General features: G+C 40.0%; 2 protein-coding genes across 2 annotated transcripts in view; one reads left to right on the top strand and one right to left on the bottom strand.

Annotated features, from left to right (window-relative positions):
• Nucleotides 1-3,368, bottom strand: part of AHSG (alpha 2-HS glycoprotein) — a 28,864-nt gene extending 25,496 nt beyond the window's left edge. Inside the window, 2 exon segments of the mRNA XM_075266699.1 lie at nt 698-805; nt 3,105-3,368. Of these exon segments, the coding sequence (XP_075122800.1) occupies nt 698-805; nt 3,105-3,368 (372 nt within the window).
• Nucleotides 3,369-14,475: 11,107 nt separating this feature from the next.
• The window catches only part of LOC142196907 (anosmin-1-like), a 41,659-nt gene continuing 31,554 nt past the window's right edge, over nt 14,476-24,580 (top strand). Inside the window, exon 1 of the mRNA XM_075266888.1 lies at nt 14,476-14,571. Within this exon, the coding sequence (XP_075122989.1) occupies nt 14,476-14,571 (96 nt within the window). The remainder of the gene's footprint in view (nt 14,572-24,580) is intronic.

The raw sequence follows: 24,580 nt of genomic DNA, 5'->3' as shown, positions 1-24,580 counted from the left end.
GATTGAAATCTATACAGAACCATATATCTATACCATATTTAGTTCTACAGCTTCAAGTGCAAACTAAAGACACATCTTTTCAGACAACCTATCCCAATTCCTAATGTAAACTCTTCTGTACTGTAATTAGAATCCCTATGATGAACCCTTCTCTGTTCCAGCTCCCACATTACCCCACATGATATGATGCTGTTTCAGACTAACTTTATACATCCAGGCACCCTTTGCATGTTACAGGACACGACTGGTGACGGCACATACAGTTTTATGTTTGTGTAATGACAGTAACCTCTATTACAAAATTGTCTGACTACTGTATAAGCAATACTACCTCCGATGCCGCCCCTGCTACCTCTTGTGTCACCCCCACAACCTCATAGATTGTAAGCTCTTGTGAGCAGGGCCCTCAGTACCATTGTGTGAAGTGACTATTTCTTTGTAATGTATCTTTTTGTCTGTACGTGAACCCTACAAATTGTACAGAGCTGCGGAATATGTTGGTGCTATATAAATAAAATTTATTATTATTCTTTCTAGAGTTTTACTTTAATCACTTACTTTGGCATCAATAGCTGCTACTGAGATCTTTTACATGACCATTCCCTTGTTTCTGTCCCATGCACAAAATGAAAGCAATATGCAATGCATTGTAAGATACATGTAATATATGCTTTAGTCAGTCTTATACTTTACGTACCTGTTCAATTATTGGTCTCACAAGACAGTCCCTTATTGGTGTTGGACTCAAAGATGGACATTTAGTCTCTAAAAGATCTAACTCCAAACTATAAATTTCGCCAGATGCCTGAAAAACAGAAGCAAATACAATTCAAATACATTGTATCTATTCTGCTGTTGATAAGGGAATATATTCCATAGAATTATTTGTTTGAGTCATTCAACAAATGCCCTATTGAAATTTCCTAAAACTCAAAAGAATTCTTTGAACATCACCTGCCAAATATGCCAACTATTCATACAGTAGTCAGTTTTAAAAATACTGGAGGTAAATCATCCACTTTTACTGCAAACCTGGTGAAATGACACTTTTATTGTCTATAGGTTTGTCTATAGGTCAGCAGATGCTTACTACTGAGTTTACAACACATGGTTCTTCCAAAATCATTGTATGTCCTAAAACGGGTGGTGACAAATTCTACCTCCCCTCCTGTTGATACAATAACTAGACTGTGTTAGGGCTAGTTCACACGGGGCCAATGGAGCGGATTATGACAGCGTATTTCGCCTCAAAATCCGCCTCCATACAATGGAGCCCTATGTGAACTGCTAGCGTTCTATTTTCTGCTAGCAGTTTTTTGCTGCTAGCAGAAAAAAGAAGTGACATGACCTTTCTTCAGGCGTCTTCAACCTGAGGAAAGCAATAGAAGTGAATGGGAGGCGAAAAACGCCTAGCATTTTATTGCAAAATACTGCGACCGAAAACACCTCTAGCCTCATAGATAATGAACACTCAGCGCTAGATAATGCTAAGTGGATAATCTTCTGTCAGATTTGGAATTAGCATTATCTAGCGCTGAGTGTTCACTATCTATGAGGCTAGAGATATGTGACAGATAAATTAATAATATTCTCTCTCTACGCGTTTCAAATACCACATAAACTCGAGTTTAAGCCGACCCGAATATAAGTCGAGGCCCATAATTTTACCATAAAAGATTGGGAAAACGTATTGACTCGAGTATAAGCCGAGGAGGGGAAATGCAGCAGCTACTGGAAAATTTCAAAAATTAAAATGATCTGAGTTTTTGGGTGCAGTAGGTGCTGGGGAAGGGGAGGGGGTGTTCTGGTTGTCTGTCTGCCCCTTCTCTGAGCTTGAGGACTGAGGGTTTTTTTCCCCACTTGGAATTCAGCCTGGCTGAATATAGGGTATCTGTAGTGCTCCTATTAACCCCTTCCCGACGGAACAGGAGCACTGCAGATACCCTATATTCAGTAGATCGGGCACTTTCAGACACAGGGATACCTAATGTGTATGTGTTTAACAGACATTTCCTACTTTTTTATGTATTCTAGGGAAAGGAGTGATTTATTTACTTTATTTTTTTTATTATATTTTTTTAAAGCTTCTTTTTTTTCTCACTATTTTATGGGAGATTCTATACAATACTATTGCGGCTGGTCATAGACACCCCCCCCCCACTCCCCCCAAAAAAATTATATTTTTTTTGCTTGACTCGAGTATAATCCGAGGGTTTGTTTTTTTTTCAGATATCTGTCACATATCTCTGGAGCTGTCTACAACCGGACAGGCAGGGAGAAGTTATCCTTTGATAGGTGTCAATTTTATTAGGATATTATAGGCTCTAGGGGTCAACCTAGAGAAGCGCTTTAGAGGTAGGTGTACAAGTCAACGATATATGTTAGCTCATTGTGAGTTTGAATAAATCTATCATTAATACTAGAGATGAGCGAACACTGTTTGGAACAGCCGTTCTGAACAGCACGCTCACAGCACGCTCCCATAGAAATGAATGGAAGCAGCCGGCACGCGGGGGGGGTTAAGCGGACGGCTGCCGGCAAAGTCTGCGTGCCAGGTGCTTCCATTCATTTCTATGGGAGCTCCGAACAGTGTTCGCTCATCTCTAATTAATACCAATGACAGATTGACAGGTCAGATTTGGCATACTACCCCCCAGAATATACCCTGAGGTTATTTGGAGAAACACAGGTGGATTTATAACTATTCAATAATCCCCAGGGCGTCTCTTGTTTGGCTCTTTGTTGATTTTAGCCCTTAGAGGCAATTGTTTATGGTTTTAGCTGGCTATATTAAAAGTTATGTTTTATGCTAAATTGTTAAGGTTATCCTTACACAGCAATATTCAGTGAGAGGCAGAAATGGCTCCCAATACAGAAACAAGGTAAAAAGTGAAAAAATACAAGTTTTCACAAAATTTGTGAAAAAAGTACATTACAATATTTATTTGAAATACAAATACTGCCAGAAAATCAAAAGCTGTCCGAAAATTTAGTTACACTTTAAATCTTCCTGAACATGTATGCCCATTTTTATATATTTAACAAGAAGCATATACAAATTATTATTCATAGAAGATTGCATGCATTCTTAGTTTCTGGCTTACCGAAAGAAACACTTTGGCATTCTTAACCTCGTTTAAGGTGTACTTATATCCAGTGTTGCGGTTGTTATTTATGTGCTGAACGAATGCATGAGCTGCTTGATGGACCTCTGGATCATCACAGTTTACAAGATGACCAGGCTGTGGTATAGGAAGTACCACAGCCCAACAAAGGAGGAAAAGAGAGAAAATTATCAGCGGCTTCATGATGTTATGGTGTGCCTAGATTACTTCTGAAGAAGGTGAACTAGGAATAGTGCAGCACATGGCAACTTCCTTATATAAAGCAGATAAATCATGGACTTGCCAGGGAAAATATTTACTCTGGCATTTCAGTGCTGTTCACATGAAATAGAAGAATAAACATTTGAGAAATCAATTTGTCTCGCTAGAGTTCTAAAATGTAACTTGTCTATAACACTATACATAGATTTTTAACTTGTTTTGCAGATTAAGGGAATCAGCCACTTATAAGCATCAGCTTTATGTCTAGGAACCTGGCATCTTCTTTTACCATTGCAAAGTGTATCATATATTGACCTTAATGCACAGGTGCAGGAGGACATCCATCTTGTATCTTCCTCCATCCTTCAGTATTAGTACAAATGTTTTCGTGTTAAACAGTTGCTGGAGTTGCAATGAAGATCAGGCAAATTTTATATCTTCCCATGTAGCTAAACTCAATCAATCAGTGTGTACCAGGTTAAATGTAGTACCCTACTGGGAACACTACAAAAAAGTTTGTACGTATGTGTTTGTCTGTAAGAAGCAGTATTTGCATTATTGTATGCATAATATGTGTCTGTAACTTTTAGATGACCAAACCTTTGGAGAATGGATTGTGAGTTGATAGTAAGATAATAACTTAGGGCATTCTGAGTATTCTCTCCTACCCTTTGTGTAGAGGAGGAAACAGAGTGAGACTGGACCAGAGACCCTGCTTAGGCTGGAATATAGCAGCTCAAAGATGGTCGTGTTTTGTTCTGCAGTCTGCTCATTTTTGTTACATGACTTCATAGCTATGATCCTGCCTTTAGTTGGACAGGGCAATCCTTGAGAATTTACACCCTATAGTATAGGAACTGTAGAAAATTGCAAACTTGCTGAAGTGTAACACATTAAGTGGACCACATTGATCAGCTCAGGTCCAGCCCCAGTGGTTCCTCTATAAGAACTGTACTACCAGCATCTGGAAGCTGTTGGATATATCTTGTTCTACCACTGTAAGTTACTTTGTTCTGAGAAACTCTCTCCTGAGTTTTATGGCATGACCATGATGGGCACTCCAGCCACCTTCACGCTCAGGGAGGCTTACAACCATTAGATTGGACTCTGAGGCAACATAATTACCACCATCAGAGACCCACTAAACACTACACAAGCCTTGGTGAAGAGCTCAAAGAGCACCGTGACCACAGGGGCTACTACTCCCAACTTTCTGACCTTCCTCTGGGCTGGTGCATGAAGACCATGAGATGATCTCTTCTTTTACCTTCCAAATCTAGTTTCTTGAGGGAAAATCTGAATGACAAATAGATGTTTGTTGTCTGTCACTCATTTCCATGTCTAATTTCCCTTAATATTAGAAAGAAACATTGACTATGCCAGTATACTGTATTATACATTCATCTTTCCAATTGAAATGTTAGGGGACATATAGTTAATTTGTGTTGTGAAGCTTATATCCTTGGAGAATATGATCTTCACTTGATCCCATTTCATAAACTAAGCTTCAGGTAAGGGTGATGTTCACACTATGAGAGTTCTTTTTCTCCTTTGTAAATACTTTGTGGCGTGTATCATATGTTTCTACTTTCCTGGGCCTGTTCATGTAGTACATGCTCTGTGAGTAATGTCAGCAGTGCCTTAGGACATCATTCTATCCTCTATCTGAGGATGAGAGGGAAATACAATATAATACAGATGTGGCACCTGCCTTGTCTAATAAAGATGAGCATCTTTTTAGCTGCAAGATCAATAAAAATAGTATCTAACTTAATGCATATCTGCAATCTTACAAAGAAACATCCCTCCCTAGATAACATTTTGCAGACAACCTCCTGCAACCACTAAACAGTAATGCCATTCAGCAGTTCATCCATTCTATTAACTATCAATCTGGCTAAGATCCTATTAATGGTTTTGTGGCTGCTTTAATACAGAATTTGTGATATTAATCTAGAACATCTTTTGGCTTGTGAACTAAGTCTAGAGTTTTGAGAAAAATATTGCCAGAGGAAAGTAATTTGTATTTAATATTTTGTAAGTAAATGGGCAAGATCAGATCATAAGCGGCATGGTCCAGGCCATATAAGTTTTGTCTTAAGCTAGGTTCACACTAGCGCTGTCTCTCCATTCTTCTTGTTCATTGGGGAACCTGTAAATGGCAAATCCCAGGAAGTACCTGCAGTTTTCTGCTGGGCGATGGTTGTCTATTCAACCCAAATGACAATTCATTTATTAATAATATTTAATGTTTTCAACTAACTGAACCCATAGTAGGCCATACATAATAAATGTACAGCTGGACATTTGGGGGTCAGTCATCTAATGTGGATAGGATCCTCATGACTGTCTTCCGCCAGCAGATGTTGTGGGAGATAAGAATGAAATTGAAATCCACCCATGCTATGCTTTTGTTCTCAGAAACACAGAAACTGCTGTCAGAAGTGTTCGGCATTGACATTCTCCCCTCTCACAGTATATAGGCACTGTTTTGCCGAGCAGTGTATGCATGTTTAGAAGAAATACGGGGCAAGACAGCTGTCAGCTGATGAAGCATTTGATGGACAGATTTCTGTAGTGTATGGTCAACTTAAGGCTAGATTCACACAACTGGGGTACAAAAAAACATGAAAAACATCCATTTTTCACAGCCGCCTCAAACCCGAGGGGCACCCATTTTCTCGGATCCCAATATATTTCAATGTATGGTGGGATCCCTGAAAACGGATATAGGAAATGACCTATATTTGTAAAAATAATGGTCATGTGGATAGCCCTTATTCACTGACATTGAAATGAATGCTACTGTGTGACATCTGTTAAAAAAAGATGGATGTCACATGTCCATTATTCACTATCTTGTGATTCTAGTGTAAGGCTCTTTTCACATTTCTCATGCTTTCCATTTATAAAAGGAACCACAATGCCCTACAGGATCTGCTGCACAATGAACACCACTGTGCCGACAGACCCCACGGACTAACCATTCTGCTGTCAGATATGATGGAGTCTATGCAGTCTAGGCTCTGAGTAATGCTAATGCAGATTTCTGATGCCTATATCTACATATTTAGCAAACTTTAATTTTCTGTTTGTTAAAGTTTTCTATACCAAAGGAAATGACGCATACCAAAAGAAATGAGTCTAAAGCTTTCTTTTACATATATATATATATATATATATATATATATATATATATATATATCCGCACCAGTATCGGCATAGGGTGCTCACCAATGGGAAAAGGATTTGTCCCGTTCAATATAACTCCAAAAAAAGCAGGCAGCACACCAAAAATTGTGAAAAAAAGTGAAGGAGGTTTATTGCCTCATACTGCGACGTTTCGGCTCCAAGAGCCTATTTCAAGCATTACAATAGTGATAGTATGCACTTTTATATAGTGTGGACAAAATTTATCAACAATCAATTAATTAGCATAGCCATGTGTCATGTCTGTAATATCAGAGTGAAAAAACACAATACATAAAAATGTCACATAAGATATATGAATATATAAATCTAAGTGACATACAGTATCTCCAAAGTGTACAAAGATACATTACAATACAGCCTATAATACAGCTGTAAAAGTGTCATTAGTTTAGATACCTGATAGAATTAGGACACGGGTAAAAGAGGACTACAAGTCCACAATAGCGTGTAGTGATCACTACCGCACATGTGCGGGAAGGGAATGAAAATAAAGTGCATTCAGTGTCAGTTGTCTCGCCCATGTGCAGTAGCCACTGTGGGGCTAGAGACGCCATCTTTAAATGTCCTCAGAAATCATAAGCAATATAGAACAGTGCCAGATCTCTTATAAAGTGTTTAAAACAAAATGTAAATGAAGAAAGATAAATGAGAAATTAAAAATAAAAAGGTCACTGATGTACAGGAGACTAAGTCACACAAATCAATAGTATAATTTATAATAAAGTATAGCTGCCTATTGAGTGTTGTGTGGTACCAGAAATAAGGTATTAAATAGTATTGTGAGGCCAAATTCCTCTTCAGGGTGTAATTTTAATGCATTATAAAGCATAATTATCAAATAGGTATACAAAAAAATTGGGCAGAAGACTAAGGGTTGGTTCACACTAGCGCTTGTATTCCGTACGCAAGGAGTCTGCATGGACACCCCCCAGACGGAATACCAATGCTAATGCAAGCGCTGCGCAGTTAAGCACACGGAGCCCATAGACTATAATGGGCTCCGTGTGCTTGCCGCGCACTGTCCGCACAATTCATTTGTGCGGGCAGTGCGCGGCAAGCACACGGAGCCCGTTATAGTCTATGGGCTCCATGTGCTTTGCAAGCACATCTCTTGCAATTTCAATTGCATTCCGTTCAGGGGGGTCTCCATGCGGACTCCTTGCGGACAGAATACAAGCGCTAGTGTGAACCAACCCTAAGCATTATATTGTACATCCGGGTAATTTTTTTAGGCAAAAATAAAAATGGGGAGACAATTGATTTTGATATATAATGGGAATCTTCATAAAATGTAGAATGTACTGATAGCAGAATTTTGCGGCTCACTATTTGTCACCTTGCGTTCAGGCTGAAATCTTCCATTAGTGACTTTAGTGGAATAGAGGACAAAGTTCAGGTCAGCTCGAGCAGATCAATCACTGATGTGTCCGCTGTACCCTAAGACTGGGCTAATTGCTACCATGTTTCCGACACAGACCGCTGGATGATCCTATTTGGATGCATATCACATTTCCCTGCACATAATTACCTTTTAATCTACAGAGAACAAAGGTAAAGCTATAATTAGAATGCCCTATATATGGCAATAGGGAAGTGGCTACATGGAAGCATTTATCAGTGGAGGTGAGCGACATACTGTGGGTACATTTACATAAACTGCAGACTTGACAGAAGTTTTGCATAAGTGAAAAATGCTCCGATTTTTTTTATGTGTGCCATTTTCCTAATATTCAAATTCAAATTCTTTACAAGTACTATATATAAACATAAAGACCCCCAAAATTTTTCAAGCTGAAGACCACAATAGATGGTAATTTATCAGAACCAGTGTTTTCCATGACAATGTTGATAACCAGTGAAAAATATGCCTAAGTTATGCCAACACATAGGCACATATTCTGGTACTGGAATGTATGCCAGACTTTTGCTGGGGTAGATTTCAGTCTTATTTTACACCAGAAAACTGCTATAAATTCTGATAAATCTGGCCGGTTTGACAGCCCACCCCGTCCCACCACAGCACATTCTTGTCACAATCAAAAGGAATGGGAAATATTAAGGAACGACTAGGATTTCTCCTAGAAGAAAAATCTGTTCCAAAAATAAAGCAATGAAGACTTAATCTCTCTGTCATGTTTTCTCAGTTTATGTTCCAAGATGGGTTTTTGACTTATAGATATTAATACAAAATTCTTAACAACACGTGCACAAACCATATCAGAATGTATGTCGAATCCAACATGTGAATGGACCCTAATTACATTATTCGTTTCTGCCAGAGGTCTTGTACATGTTTTACTGCCATCTGATTATGACATCTGATTTGGCGATGCTTCTGACAATGCCAAGGTCAGATCATGACAGTCAGCCAACTACAATATTGCCATCTCATCATCTTTGTCCAACAAATTACTAGACATCAAAGAGGGCAGAGAAGTTGCAGGTCTGTGACTTATCACATGGCAGCGTGTTGCATTTAGTTAGGGTTTGTGAACTCCAACACATGACTGAGCCTAAAAGTGACAAGTGCTCTTCAGTTTACTTTTCTTACAACAAATGAGGTCTGTAGTTCTTTGGCAGTGACAAATTGTTTACTGCTGTGTCATTAAAAATGAAATAAAAAATGAGTAAAACCCACAAAGGGTTAATAAATAAAGGTTTATATAAAATATTGTGATGACTCCAAACAAGAAAAGAATAGCACACAATGTTTAGATTCGATATATTGGCCACCCATTATGGTGATTTTTTTTCCATTTTTCCATTCCATGTCCATTTATATCAGATAGAAGTTGGCATACACTTTTGTGCACAGATCAGCATGTTTTAGGGACATGAAAGGTGACAGATGTCCAAACAGCAACTGGGTTGGAATTTTACAAGTATTATGAAATATACACTCACCAGCCACTTTATTAGGTACACCATGCTAGTAACGGGTTGGACCCCCTTTTGCCTTCAGAACTGCCTCAATTCTTCGTGGCATAGATTCAACAAGGTGCTGGAAGCATTCCTCAGAGATTTTGGTCCATATTGACATGATGGCATCACACAGTTGCCGCAGATTTGTCGGCTGCACATCCATGATGCGAATCTCCCGTTCCACCACATCCCAAAGATGTTCTATTGGATTGAGATCTGGTGACTGTGGAGGCCATTGGAGTACAGTGAACTCATTGTCATGTTCAAGAAACCAGTCTGAGATGATTCCAGCTTTATGACATGGCGCATTATCCTGCTGAAAGTAGCCATCAGATGTTGGGTACATTGTGGTCATAAAGGGATGGACATGGTCAGCAACAATACTCAGGTAGGCTTTGGCGTTGCAACGATGCTCAATTGGTACCAAGGGGCCCAAAGAGTGCCAAGAAAATATTCCCCACACCATGACACCACCACTACCAGCCTGAAACGTTGATACAAGGCAGGATGGATCCATGCTTTCATGTTGTTGACGCCAAATTCTGACCCTACCATCCGAATGTCGCAGCAGAAATCGAGACTCATCAGACCAGGCAACGTTTTTCCAATCTTCAATTGTCCAATTTCGATGAGCTTGTGCAAATTGTAGCCTCAGTTTCCTGTTCTTAGCTGAAAGGAGTGGCACCCGGTGTGGTCTTCTGCTGCTGTAGCCCATCTGCCTCAAAGTTCGACGTACTGTGCGTTCAGAGATGCTCTTCTGGCTACCTTGGTTGTAACGGGTGGCTATTTGAGTCACTGTTGCCTTTCTATCAGCTCGAACCAGTCTGGCCATTCTCCTCTGACCTCTGGCATCAACAACGCATTTCCGCCCACAGAACTGCCGCTCACTGGATGTTTTTTCTTTTTCGGACCATTCTCTGTAAACCCTAGAGATAGTTGTGCGTGAAAATCCCAGTAGATCAGCAGTTTCTGAAATACTCAGACCAGCCCTTCTGGCACCAACAACCATGCCACGTTCAAAGGCACTCAAATCACCTTTCTTCTCCATACTGATGCTCGGTTTGAACTGCAGGAGATTGTCTTGACCATGTCTACATGCCTAAATGCACTGAGTTGCCGCCATGTGATTGGCTGATTAGAAATTAAGTGTTAACGAGCAGTTGGACAGATGTACCTAATAAAGTGGCCGGTGAGTGTATATCTATGTGACTACTGCTTCTTTAGTAGAATGGATTTCATCAGGGGTAAACAATATCTATTAGCCTCTATACCAACATGTTTCAATATAAAAACCTCTTCTTTTCTATGTATCTATGGTGGTCATAATGTACCAAGAGGAATCGGTGACAAATGGGGGATGCATGTTAGCAAATGGGACACCAGAACCACTGACCTGGTGACTTCCAGTGCATCTGACAAGGCAAAGAGACCCTGCATATTGTTCTTGGTCAGTCTCTCTTGAAGTAGTAGCAAGTTATCCCACAAGCCTGAGTACTTCTGACTTCTAATCCATTTGTGTTGCCAGGTATCAGTTATCAGCCTGTGGTATAATGTCCACTGCTAGATCCTGTCCAATATCCAGTGCTTGTCTGTAGTTGGTGGCCCAGTGCATGGTGACCACTGTGTTTGCTGTCTATCTGGGCTCAGAATCTCCTACCAGTTTATTTCTGCTGCCAAGTGTGTTGACTTGCTGATGCCTTCTTGGGTCTGGTATCTCCTACCTACCTGTGTTCCGTTTTTTTCTACCTGTTTAGGCAGAGCCGTTTTAATCAAAGGGATTGAGCGAGATAGCCTGGCATTTTGGGTGCTGAGTAGGTAATTGAGAAACCCTCATAAATATAAAGTTTTGTTTTATTTATTTTTTCTTTAAGTATGAGCCGGGCTTGAACCCATCACTGTGTGCATTATTAGTACTTTGACATACAGTAACTGTGTGCATTATCTCTGTACTATGACATCACTGTATTATTTCTGTACTGTGACATCACTATGTATATCACTGCAGCACTGTGATATCACCATGTGCATTATCCTGCTACTGTGAGCATTATTTCTGTACTGTGACATCACTGTGTGCATTATTTCTGTACTGTGACATCAGTGTATTGTGACATCACTGTGTCCATTATGCCTGTACTGTAACATTGATGTGTGCATTATCCCTATACTGTAACATTAATGTGTGAAATATCCCTGTACTGTAACATCACAGCAAACATTCCCTGTAATGTGGCATTACTGGATTATCTATGTACTGTGATATCACTGAGTGCATAATCCTATTCCTGTGATATCACTGTCAGTGACTTTTCTTGTGAATTGTGGTTGATGTGAAAATCTGTAATGTCATTATAATAAGGTAGTTAAAAAATACCAAAACTGTAAAACTGATAACATAGAAAATAAAGTTAAAAGAAAAATAAACATCCAGAACATATTTATTTCAAATGATTGCTCCTGCTAGAGAGAATACGCATAAGTATAGGCATTGAATAATGTAAAGTATTACTTCCTCACATTTCCCTTCAGACTACCATCCTACAGCACCAGATCATGACCTCATGGAACATAAGAAATGACATTAACTACAAAGACTCTGTACACATCCGGAGCAGAGAGTCTTGCGTGTAATGTATTACTAGCAAATAATGCAAAAGGTTTTGATCCCTCTTATTCAATCACATGTTGCAGTGAGAGATCCTGAGCATGTCTCCCCCTTTCTTTTGTTCATCCACTGTCCATAAGTAAGTACTGAACGTAATTTCCAGGTGCTAGGTATTACTTTATTAATCTGTTCCGAGTCTTTAAGGGCTATTTAACTAAAGTGCCGGAAAACAAGCTAAAGCGGAAACAATCTATAAAGGACTTATCTCTTTGCCATGGTTGTCGCTATACTGTATGCCAGTGATAAATCCAGCAAAAGTAACATTTGCTATGCTTGTTATGATAAAATAGAATAGTAAATGTTGTTGTGTGATATCTGATATGTACAGTGTATGCAGATTTCTCAGAACATCAGTTCTCCTTACTATTGACACAGGTGTTAGGGCTTATACACATAATGCGTACATATTACCCCATAGAATGTGATTTAGATCGATGACCATATGACTAGATGAAGCTGCTCCCAGTCCCCGTGACTAGTTAAAGTAATTTTACATATGCCGATTTAAAGTATTAAAGATATCCTATCTTTTAAACACATTTTCTTTCTCCCTAACATGTCGGAATAGCCTTACGAAAGGCTATTCGTCTCCTACCTTTCCTTGTCTTCTTCGCGCCGCTGTTCGCCTGCAATCTCAGTTTTTCTCGGTATGTAAATGAGCTCTCTCGCAGCACTGGGGGCGGGCCCCAACGCTCAAACAGCACTGTGGTCGTCTCCAATGCTGCAAGAGAACTCTCCATTGCCGCCTCCATCTTCTTCTGCATCTGTCTTCACCGCGTCTTCTTCCAGTGGCGGCTTCTAACTTGTAACCGACTGCGCATGCCCTCTGGCCACGAGAAAATGGCCGATTACAATACAGTGGAAGCGGCCATTTTTCTTGCGGCCATGGGCATGTGCAGTCGGCTTTGCCCTAGGCCCGAGGCCTAGAAGTTAGAAGACATCACCGGAAGAAGATGCGGTGAAGACCTCCTTGCAGAAGAAGATGGAGGAGGCGCTGGAGAGTTCTTTCGCAGCATTGGGGATGATCCCAGTGCTGTTTGAGCGCTGGGCCTGCCCCCAGTGCTGTGAGAGAGCTCATTTACATACCAAGAAAAACCGAGATTGCAGACGAACTGCGGCACGGAGAAGACAAGGAAAGGTAGGAGACTAATAGCCTTTCTTAAGGCTATTCCGACATGTTAGGGAGAAAAAAATGTGTTTAAAGGATAGGATCCCTTTAAAGGGACTTGATTGTCTGGCAACAGAAATCTTTTTGAAGGACACCATATGAAAATACTTTATGCTGTGTAGGTTGGAAAAACTACCTGACAGGTTCCCTTTAGGTTGAGGCCCCACTTTGTGGAAACGCAGCTTTTTTGTTGTAGATTTTGTTGCCTTTTTGAACCAAATTCAGGAGTGGATTGAGCAGAAAGTAGAAGTATAAAAGCTTTCTATATATTTTCCATTCCTTCTGTAGCCATTCTTGGCTTTGGCTCAAAAAAACTGCAACATTTTCATCAGAAAAGGCTGAGTTTTCTCAACATGGGGCCTTAGCCTTAATATATTCTACAGCACTGGTCCCCAAACTGTGGGTCATGACTCCCTACAGAACTGTGTGAAGACTGCCGGGGATCACGAGCCATCAGTACTTATTATGCTGTGTAGTCCTGTACTGCACAAACTGCAACAGCAGCTGTAGCGGTTGCTGATTGCCCATTCTTCAGCGGTGGGCCCCGGGTGAAGTGAGCAAATAAAAATAGCAAATACTTTATTCTCCTGGGTGTCCGATGATATTCCAGGTTCCTCTTTAGGCCTCTTTCTGTCTTTGACTGACGTTACATGTCCCGGAACACCAATATTTGAGTGTGCATGTGTGACTTAGCAGTAGAATCGCGCTGTTTATTTCAGCTAATAATAAATCCCAGATAGTTGGCCCTAGTTCAGTCAATATTACGCAGTGGCTGCATGCTGTCAGATTTGTGAGTTGAGCATTTGGGAAATATCCAGCTATATAATCACACGATTCAATTTGAGGTAGTAATTATCTCCAGACAGTGGACCCTATTATATATAATAATATAATTATATATAAGGTGTGCTAAATTGTTAGGCAACTTCCTTTCCATTGGCAAAATGGGTCAGAAGAGAAATTTGACGGACTCTAAAAAGTCAAAAATTGTGAGATGTCTTGCAGAGGGATGCAGCAGTCTTGAAATTGGAAAACTTTTGAAGCGTTATCACCAAACAATCAAGCGTTTCATGGCAAATAGCCAACAGGGTCACAAGAAGCGTGCTGATAAAAAAAAAAAAAAAAAAAGGTGCAAAATAACTGCCCATGAATTGAGGAAAATGAAGCGTGAAGCTGCCAAGATGCCATTTGCCACCAGTATTGCCATATTTCAGAACTGCAAAGTTACTGGAGTATCAAATAGCACAAGGTGTGCGACACTCAGGGACATGGCCAAGGTAAGGAAGGCTGAAAAACGACCACCTTTGAACAAGAAACATAAGATAAAATGTCAAGACTGGGCCAAGAAATATCTTAAGACTAATTTTTCTATGGACTGATGAAATGAGAGTGGGCCTGAGGCTGGATCAATAAAGGGCAGAGAGCTCCACGCTGACTCAGACGCCAGCAAGGTGGAGGTGGGATACTGGTAGGGCTGGTATCGTCAAAGATGAACTTGTGGGACCTTTTCGGGTTGAGGATGGAGTAAAGCTCAACTCCCAGACCTACTGCCAGTTTCTGGGCGCCTTCTTCAAGCAGTGGTACAGGAAGAAGTCGGCATCATTCAAGAAAAACATGATTTTCATGCAGGACAATGCTCCATCACATGCATCCAAGGGCGTAACTACCATAGAGGCAGCGGAGGCGGCTGCCACAGGGCCCGGGCCATTAGGGGGCCCGGTGACAGCCGCTACCGCTGCGGTGCAGGGGCCACTAAGGGACATAATACTGTGTGCAGGGGCCACTAATGGACATAATACTGTGTGCAGGGCTTACTAAGGGACATAATAGAATGTGGAGAAGGTCGGTCGAGGTCTTCGGCGTCGGTGTCGGTTGGGGGGGGGGGCCCCATGTCAGAAGTTTGCCACGGGGCCCCGCCATTCCTAGTTACGCCACTGCATGCATCCAAATACTCCACAGCGTGGCTGGCCAGTAAAGGTCTAAAAGAAGAAAAAATAATGACGTGGCCTCCTTGTTCACCTGATCTGAACCCCATAGAGAACCTGTGGTCCCTCATAAAATGTGAGATCTACAGGGAGGGAAAACAGTCCATCTCTCGGAACAGTGTCTAGGGGCTGTGCTGGCTGCTGCATGCAATGGTGATCGTAAACAGATCAAGCAACTCACAGAATCTATAGATGGAAGAAGGCTTTTGAGTGTCATCGTGAAGAAAGGTGGCTATATTGGTCACTGATTTATTTATTTTTTGTTTTTGAATGTCAGAAATGTTTATTTCTAAATTTTGTTTTGTTATATTGGTTTACCTGGTGAAAATAAACAAGTGAGATGGGTATATATTTGGTTTTTATTAAGTTGCCTAATAATTCTGCACAGTAATAGTTACCTGCGCAAACAGATATCCTCCTAAGATAGCCAAATCTAAAAAAAAAAAACACTCCAACTTCCAAAAATATGAAGCTTTGATATTTATGAGTCTTTTGGGTTGATTGAGAACATAGTTGTTGAACAATAATAAAAAGAATCCTCTCAGATACAATTTGCCTAATAATTCTGCACACAGTGTATATGTGTGAGATATTTTCACTGATATACAACTTTCAATATCATCTACAGTTTGGTAGATATACTTCTGGAATATTGATCGCGTGCAGTATACTAAAACAAAAAACACACACTGTTTTTTACTTGAACGTTCTAAGAATTATTTCATTTAACTATTTGGATCTTTTAAATAATATTATTAAAATTTATATTTTAAGTGTACTTGGAAATTCTCTGTCCCTTTTTTGCTTAAATTAAATATATATGTACACGTACCCAGTATATTGTTTGACACAAATTTTGATTTCATTCAAGTGAATGGGACTCAGCTACAATACCAAGCACAGCCCATACATAATGTTTTGTACTTGGTATTCAGTAAAGAGGCTGCCGTGCTCAACCACATGCTCTATTCTCTTCAAACAGCTGATTAGCGGGGGTTCCCAGTGACGGACCCACACAGATCAGATATTAAAAATCTAGAACTTATTTAATACTAACTGTGGCTGAGTTCACATCTGTGCTAAAACACCGGTCAGTGATTCCATCCCCCATTCTGCTTGAAAAATGCAGAGAGAAATGTACTGCAATCGGAACTTTTCTCACCGCATTTTTCAGGAAGAAACCTGGCAGACTCCATTATAGTTAATGGGGTCCACAAGTTTCTGTGAGTAACCACTTTTTAAGCGGCTTTGGTTTTTGTTTTTCGGGTTCCCAAGTAAACCCAAAGAACCGAAACCTGAATGCTAGTGTGAACCTAGCATAAGTCTTCCACTATACAATGTAGCGGAGGTGTTTATTTTGTACTAACAGGTATATATTGTCACTATAACAGTATGCAAAGGTTCAAATGTCAATCTCGTATGTGGCTCAGTATCCATCAATCATTCCTCTCAGGAAGGACTCAGACATGTGAAAACAATTAGGCCCAAATGATTACACAATGCAAAGCTCCAATTGTAATGAGCAGAACTCTACGTCCACACACTCATGTCCTATCCATCCTAACCCCATTAAATCGCATGTCACATTCTTGCAAATGATTAATCACACTAATTATACAAGGTCTATGAGATGAGCTAGAAATATTCCTTTATCACAATCCTTATATCTGTAGAAGGATTACTCAGTAGCATGTTTGCCCAAAGAACCCCATTTATAGCTTTTTAAATGTATAAATCTATGAACGGTGGGTATGTTGTGACAGCACAGAATATTGCATAATAGTGACGCAATATAATGAACTTCAAGTGAAGTGATTGCGTGTACAGACACATCTTTCTTTACATATAGTGCATACACAAATGCGATATCTTAAAGGAGCCTATCAGGTCTAAAATACATCTTAAACTAATAATTCTGCTGTGTAGGGACCGTTACTAAAAACTGAAACATAGATGTGTTACCACAAACTGATGAAGCATTGTAGAGATGATCTTTTTATGGATATGTAGAGCAATGTGCAAATGCATCAGGGGTGGACCTGATTATCATGGCTAACCTAATATCTTCTGACATTTAGGTTCCGGACCAAAAAACGGTAGCCGCGACTGACCCGGCATCCAGTCGCACACTCCGCTCCGGATTATGCCCAATGAATCGGCTTAGTTGGGGAGGAGGGACTGTCTTCAGAATGAATCACGAGCCGAAGTGGCCTGAAGAATGAGCATCTCGCTTCTTTCTGGAGCCAGAACAAACCTAATCCTGGAAAAACCTTTTATTGTGAAATTAATATATACAATGACAACCAAAACCATTTACAATTAGTGCATAGGATTTTCCCCCAGATTAACAATGAAGTATATTGTATAGACGTTTGTAACCTACTTGGTGAGGTAATATTTATTTGATATATTTATTAATATTTGTTGCACATCTACTCCAATATTCTAGTACTTAAGTTTAACACGCCTATTCTGCCTACCATTAACCCTCTATTAATAGCTATTAAGCAGATTTGGAAAATAAATCACATTTTAGTTAGGAAATACCTGGTGCAATTATGGTGAAAATCACTAATGGTATGGAGCAAATTGAAATTGCTGATATTTACCAGGCACCAATAAAATGTTAGCTTAAATGGCAAGTGAGTAAAAATGTCATGTCTGTGCATTAAATTATTATGGACTTCTGGTGGTTTTATGTTGCCCAATTTCACACAATTACCATAGAACATCCAGCAACAAATGGTTAATATCCATTACAAGTGTTACTGCAGTGAACTTGTAACCTTAGATCTATTAAAGATGTCAAGGATCGAGACACCTTGTCTATAACCGGCTATTAAAATGCTGTTAGTCTGTGTGGTGTTTGATGGTGTGAATCTGCTACTTGATGTTTTCCAGGAGTAGACAGCTCTTCTTCTTGGGGGTAAAAGAAATATTAATGACATGTGATAATGTTTGGGATGAGGGCCAGTTAAAAAGGTCACAGGTTCATGAGCAGGACTATGGAGACATCCTCTGTTGTGTCTCCGCTCTGGGGTGTGCTTGGAAATTTCCATCTCTCTTCCATGAACAGATCAAAAAAGACAGCTCATATAGGGTGAAAATTCTTACAAATTATCTGTTTTTCCGCTTTGTGTCCAGCATGATCTATCTGTTTTGGAACTGATAAACTGATATGACAGCCAGGAAAGAAGAAACAGGTGATAAAAGGAAGATGTGTCTTAAAGGGGTATTCCCATCTACATAATTATTTTTGAATTTGTAGATAATTAAAAATTAAACATTTTTGCAAATATAAGTAATTAAAAATTCTGCAGAGTTTTAAAGATTTTCTCTAACTTTCTTAGTGGTGACAATCTGTTATCTTGATCGGTTGCCATGGATACGACCACGCGCGCATCTGAGTTGAAATCGGGACATACCTCCCTCCAACCGGGACCGCGGATCATGTCACCCAAATCGTGACTGTCCCGCGGAAATCGGGACGGTTGGGAGGTATGGGTAGGTCCTCTAGGTATCAGGTTTTTATAGCATGTTTATAGATATGGGCAAACCTCATGGGATCGGTTTTAACATATACAGTATTTGTGAGTTTGTTCGTCTGTGTCGTTTCAGGCTCAACTTATTCAGCACAAACCAGAAACCCCATTATTATACATTGGGGTCTCTTCAGATCCCAGTATAATATGTGGAAGTGCAGGAGAGGTGACAAAACATAATAAACAGTTATACTCACCTTCCCTCCCTTCTACTTAGTTGATGTTCTTCCCAAGAGAGGACGTCTCAGGAAATCCACAACAAAGTCAATAGTCCCATTACAGATAATACAGCTGGCAGTAACTAATTTCCAAATTTTTAGAAACTGAAGCGTAAACAATTTTGGAACATGTTTGGCGGTTAGGCCTTCCCTTCTTGTTTATTGTCTTTGTTTGACTCATTTTATTTTCTGTTCTGTATAAAACCTTCAACAAAAATTACAGTTGTTTAAAAAAAGAATTCTGGAACATCAATGCTGATATAAAATAACAATCATTGCACACTATTGCGGCACATGAGAATTCAGGAGGTTAGACAATGAGCTAATTCTGCGTTGGAAATTAAATGTAATGCAGTTAAAAATACATGTTCTAATATATGAAACTATTATTATATTAAAGTTTTCATGAAAAGGAGGAGGCGGAGTCTAAGATCGCTCCACACCAGTCTCCATTCAGGTCCGACCTTAGACTCCGCCTCCTCCAGCAGAGCCAGCGCTGATTGTCCGAATTCCGTACTCTGGCCAATCAGCACTGGCTAATGCATTGTATTGGCGTGATGAAGCAGTGCTGAATGTGTGTGCTTAGCACACACATTCAGCTCTACTTCATCGGGCTAATAGAATGCATTGGCCAATCAGCGCTGGCCAATGCATTCTATTAGCGTGAACTGAGTTTGCACAGGGGTTCTAGTGCACCCTCGGCTCTGCTACATCAGATTGCTACATCTGATGTAGCAGTGCCGAGTGTGCATCAGATGTGTAGTTGAGCAAAACTGACTCAGCACTGCTAAGTCTCTGCATTCGCATAGGAATGCATTGGCCAGCCTTCGGCCAATCAGCGCTGGCTCTGCCGGAGGAGGCGGAGTCTAAGGTCGGACCTGAATGGAGACTGGTGTGGAGCGATCTTAGACTCCGCCTCCTCCAGCAGAGCCAGCGCTGATTGGTCGAGTTCCATACTCTGGCCAATCAGCACTGGCCAATGCATTTCTATGGGGAAAAGTTAGCTTGCGAAAATCGCAAACTGACAGGGATTTCCATGAAATAAAGTGACTTTTATGCCCCCAGACATGCTTCCCCTGCTGTCCCAGTGTCATTCCAGGGTGTTGGTATCATTTCCTGGGGTGTCATAGTGGACTTGGTGACCCTCCAGACACGAATTTGGGTTTCCCCCTTAACGAGTTTATGTTCCCCATAGACTATAATGGGGTTCGAAACCCATTCGAACACTCGAACAGTGAGCGGCTGTTCGAATCGAATTTCGAACCTCGAACATTTTAGTGTTCGCTCATCTCTATTCTTTACTACTTTGGCTTTCTTGTACTCTGTATAGTCTGTGCTCAGTAAGTTACTGCCTCAGTGGTCCTTGTGACATGACAATGAAATGACAGACCTGCTGTAGTCTGCACTGTACACTGTTTTCACAAAGGTATTTTCTGCTTTTTTGCCAGAGGGTGGAAAAAAGTGATCAGTAAAATAAATAGTGATTAAAAGATATGAAAAATAATCATATACTATGACTAAACCTTGATAAAGCCCCAACACAATTCCACTAAGTAGGCTATATTGTACACTGTCTACCAATAAGTATTTGGACACCCATGCTAATGAAGATATCTGCGGTCGTGATGTACTTCATGCCTTCTGCCGTTAAATAGGAAGCAGCATTGGCATTAGTCACATGCAAGATGCCACGAAGTGCAGAGTTGTCCGATTTTAAGAAAGGAGTAGAGATGAGCGAATACTCATCAAAGTCCCCCCCCCCCATCAAATACCGAAGCTTATGCCTGCAATCAGAGATCGCAGGCACAAGCTCCTACAACTCCGCTGTAAAAATTACAGATGTCCTCTCTCCCCCCCCCCCCAAAAAAAACATTTAAAGTTAGCCTTAGGACCGGTCCCCACCGGCCCCATACCTTTAAAGTTGCAGGCCAGCTCCTGTGCGGAGAGCTTGCAGGAGCCAACCTGTTCCGGTGACAGCCAGGAGCCTACTGAAGGCTCCCAGGCCTGTCATCGCTATATTACTATTGCGGCTGGTCTATGACCCTCCGCAATAGTAATGTATAGAATCTCCCATAGACAGCCATACACTTGTATGGCCGTCTATGGGACTTGCAATCAAATGATCGCAGGTTCAAGCCCCCTAGGGGGCGCTAATAAAATAGTAAAAAAATTAAAAAAAACTTAAAAAAAATAATAAAAAATAAAATAAATAAAAGTTCACCTCCTTTCCCTAGAATACATATAAAAGTATAACATTACTGTGAAACATATATACAATAGGTATCCCTGTGTCCGGAAATGCCCGGTCTACTAATATTTTTCCTGTACAGTGAATGTCAAAATCAAAAGTGCTAAACCGCCGGGTTTTTCTCACCGTTTTGCCTCTGATTTAAATAAAAGATGATCTAAGCAATGGACATTTCCCAAAATGGTATAACTAAAAAGTACACCTGGCCCCACAAAAAAAAACGCCCTATACATCCCCGTACATCTGCAGGGTCACCTGTCAATATGGCCTTGCAGCCGTTGCAAAACTACAACTCCCATACATTAAATATTTTACCATTTTTTGCTTGAAATTTTTTTTCCGTATTTTTCTCCTCTAAAACCTAGGTGCGTCTTATAGTCTGAAAAATACGGTACATATATTTTGATTGTTGCAAATTTGGCCCAAGAACTCAAAAATTTTGATGTATGACATCATGAAGTGAAAAAAACTAAGGAAACCTTAATGATTACCATTTGAGTTATATGTGACTTTATGTAAGACCCCTCACTGCCAATAAGACATCTTGCTTAAGAGCATATTACATGGCCACTTTTAAAATCTCTCCATGCTAAACCACTTTACAAAACAAAGATGCACAATTGGAGAAATGTTCTGTCACCTGGGCTGGCATCATGCAATACAGATCCCACATGTAGCAATGAGAGATCAGCAGGGGATACATGCAAACTTCTGCACTGTAGTAGAGATTATGGTGGGGGGTCCTGTTTGAAGCTGGGGGTGATTTACTGGGGGAGTGTCTTAACTGGAAGGATCACCCTCTCAGACACACATTGCTTGCAGAATGATACACAGGAGCAGAACAGCACTAGGAAGGAGCTGAATTAACGTCTGACCATGGCTAAGGATTTCCTCAATGGTAAAAATGTAGTATTCCTGCTTTATAGCATTATGATTGTTGCTGCAGGAAAGAGAGTGCAGAAGATGGATGGAGGGGACACTGATAAGAAAATAATACTGGCCAGATGTACATCACGATGCCTGACCCTACACATCACACAGCTGTCTGCCACCTTCACCAATCTACAGGTAACTGGATCATCTGCTCTTTTTGATCTAATAACACATTTTGATCCTGTAACATTGTATTTGTAACACTTCAGATGGCCACGTGATAGTTGTATCCATGAATATTGTGTCTAGGAATACAAGGTATCTATAAAGGCAAAAATCACAGGGCAAACATGGGAACTATCCGTTACATTTAGTAGTTTGTTAGACATGAGGCTGATGCTTTATAATACATTAGAGACAAATGTGTCTGCAACATAATAGAACTTTATCTGTTCTTTTTCAGTACTTACATTACTACTAGAACTATAAACTTTTATTCAGGCTGTCTTCACAACACAAGACTGTTAGGAGTCTTATTTCAAAATACCATCAAAACTCACATAAAAAAAGTTCTGCAAGCAGAATATCATCCAGCAAAAAGATAGACATGGAAATGCATAGTGGAAATCCAACAATGGGCCCATTGAATCAATTTCTGTCCATTATATTGAATGTCTCTTCCCATATAACAGAACAGAAAAGTGAAAATTACCATAGAGATGTGAAGACTAATATTGCACTTTACATCTCTATCTCACTGATATTTGCTGTATGTCCATTATAATTCTGTTAGTTGCTCGCCAGTCCTTTTTTCCCTACAGATTATAAAGAACAGAACCATGTTTCAATGGTTAAACAAAATGCGGCAGAATCTCTAATTATTTATATTTGTAAAAAGGATTATTTTTAATTGTCCACACTCATGTAAATATGGTTAGGTTCATTCAACAACACATTTATACTGCAGTATTGGCAGCATAAAATGTGACACTTTGTAAACTGCTTCTAAAGAAGAACTGAGGAGCAAGTGACTCAAATGTAAATGGCATACATGAAATCACAGCAACAGTGAACTTTACATTCTTAAAGGGGTTGGCCACTTTCAGACCAATATTGAAAGATAAATGTTATTGTTTGTATTGTTGTTCCATAATAAGAAGTTATACAATTTTCCAATATACTTCCTGTATCAATTCCTCACTTTTCTAGATCTCTGCTTGCTGTCATTCATTCTGTTACTTCTAGTGTACAAAAGTCTCACCATGGTCATGTTGTTTACGGTCCATGGTCATGTGATGTACACACCTGTGTGCTCATCACATGACTATGGACTGTATATCACCTGACTATTTACTGTATATCACCTGAATATGAACTGTATATCACATGACCATAGTCAGAAATTTATCTACTAGAAATATCAGAATGAATGACAGCAAGCAGAGATCTAGAAAACCTATGGTGAAACCGTAACGGTTTTTGAAATCGCAGCATGTCTGCTGTGTGTATTTTTCTGCAAGATGGGGATGGGATTCACTAGAATCTCATCCACCTTGCAGTGACTGTAAAATGCCACTTTTTTCCACAGGGTCTTAAGGGGTTTTCCAGTTTCTAATATTGATTAAATATCCTTCAGTACCAAAGCCTGCTGCTACAAAACATAGAGCGAGTGAGCAGTGCAGCCCCCAGGATGTATGCATTACCGGGAGCCACGATGCTCCAAAACAGAAGATTTTCAGGGATCTAAGGATAGAACATCAATATTAGAAACTGGATAACCCTTTACATTGAATCTGTCCCCAAGACAAAACTGCAATATAAAAACACTAAAAAAATGTAAAAAAAAAAATCGAGTGCCTTGCTTCAGTATCCGGTGGTATTACATGCAAGTTATAGCGTGGTTTTAATGAAAATAGAAATATATGTGGTGTTTTTAACAGAGTATCATCACTCTCTGTTATAACCAAACATTGGTTTATATCCATACAAAAACAGTGATATGCATCTCAGATATAAAGCAATAGAATACTAGGATACTAACCCTGCTTCAGGCCTCCATGACATCATAGACTGGACAAGCAAAAGCAAAATGCATTACATCTCACTGCTGTGGTAGCACTGCACCCTGCCAATTCTTCAGCACTTATGAAACATGATCCAATTGAGATTTTGAAATTTTGGAGGCCAAGTCAGCACCTTTGGCACCAAGCACCAAGTCAGAATTTCCAGATTGTGGGGTCTTAGCATTAATGTTGTGGCCATTTCATTTACTTCTTACTATCTGAGGCATGCTGTATTGAGCAATGAATTGTAAAGGTCAGGGTTATTTCTGAAAATTCTCTTTGAAGACTTAAATATTTGTACTCTTATTGTATGAAATGGACACGATATATGTTATTGATTTTCTAATCCCCTTTTTC

The sequence above is a fragment of the Leptodactylus fuscus genome, chromosome 3 (genome assembly GCF_031893055.1).
Source record: "Leptodactylus fuscus isolate aLepFus1 chromosome 3, aLepFus1.hap2, whole genome shotgun sequence".
NCBI classification, from domain to species: domain Eukaryota; kingdom Metazoa; phylum Chordata; class Amphibia; order Anura; family Leptodactylidae; genus Leptodactylus; species Leptodactylus fuscus.
The sequence above is the reverse complement of the archived record's forward strand: the minus strand, read 5'-3'. Positions and strand labels throughout refer to the sequence as shown.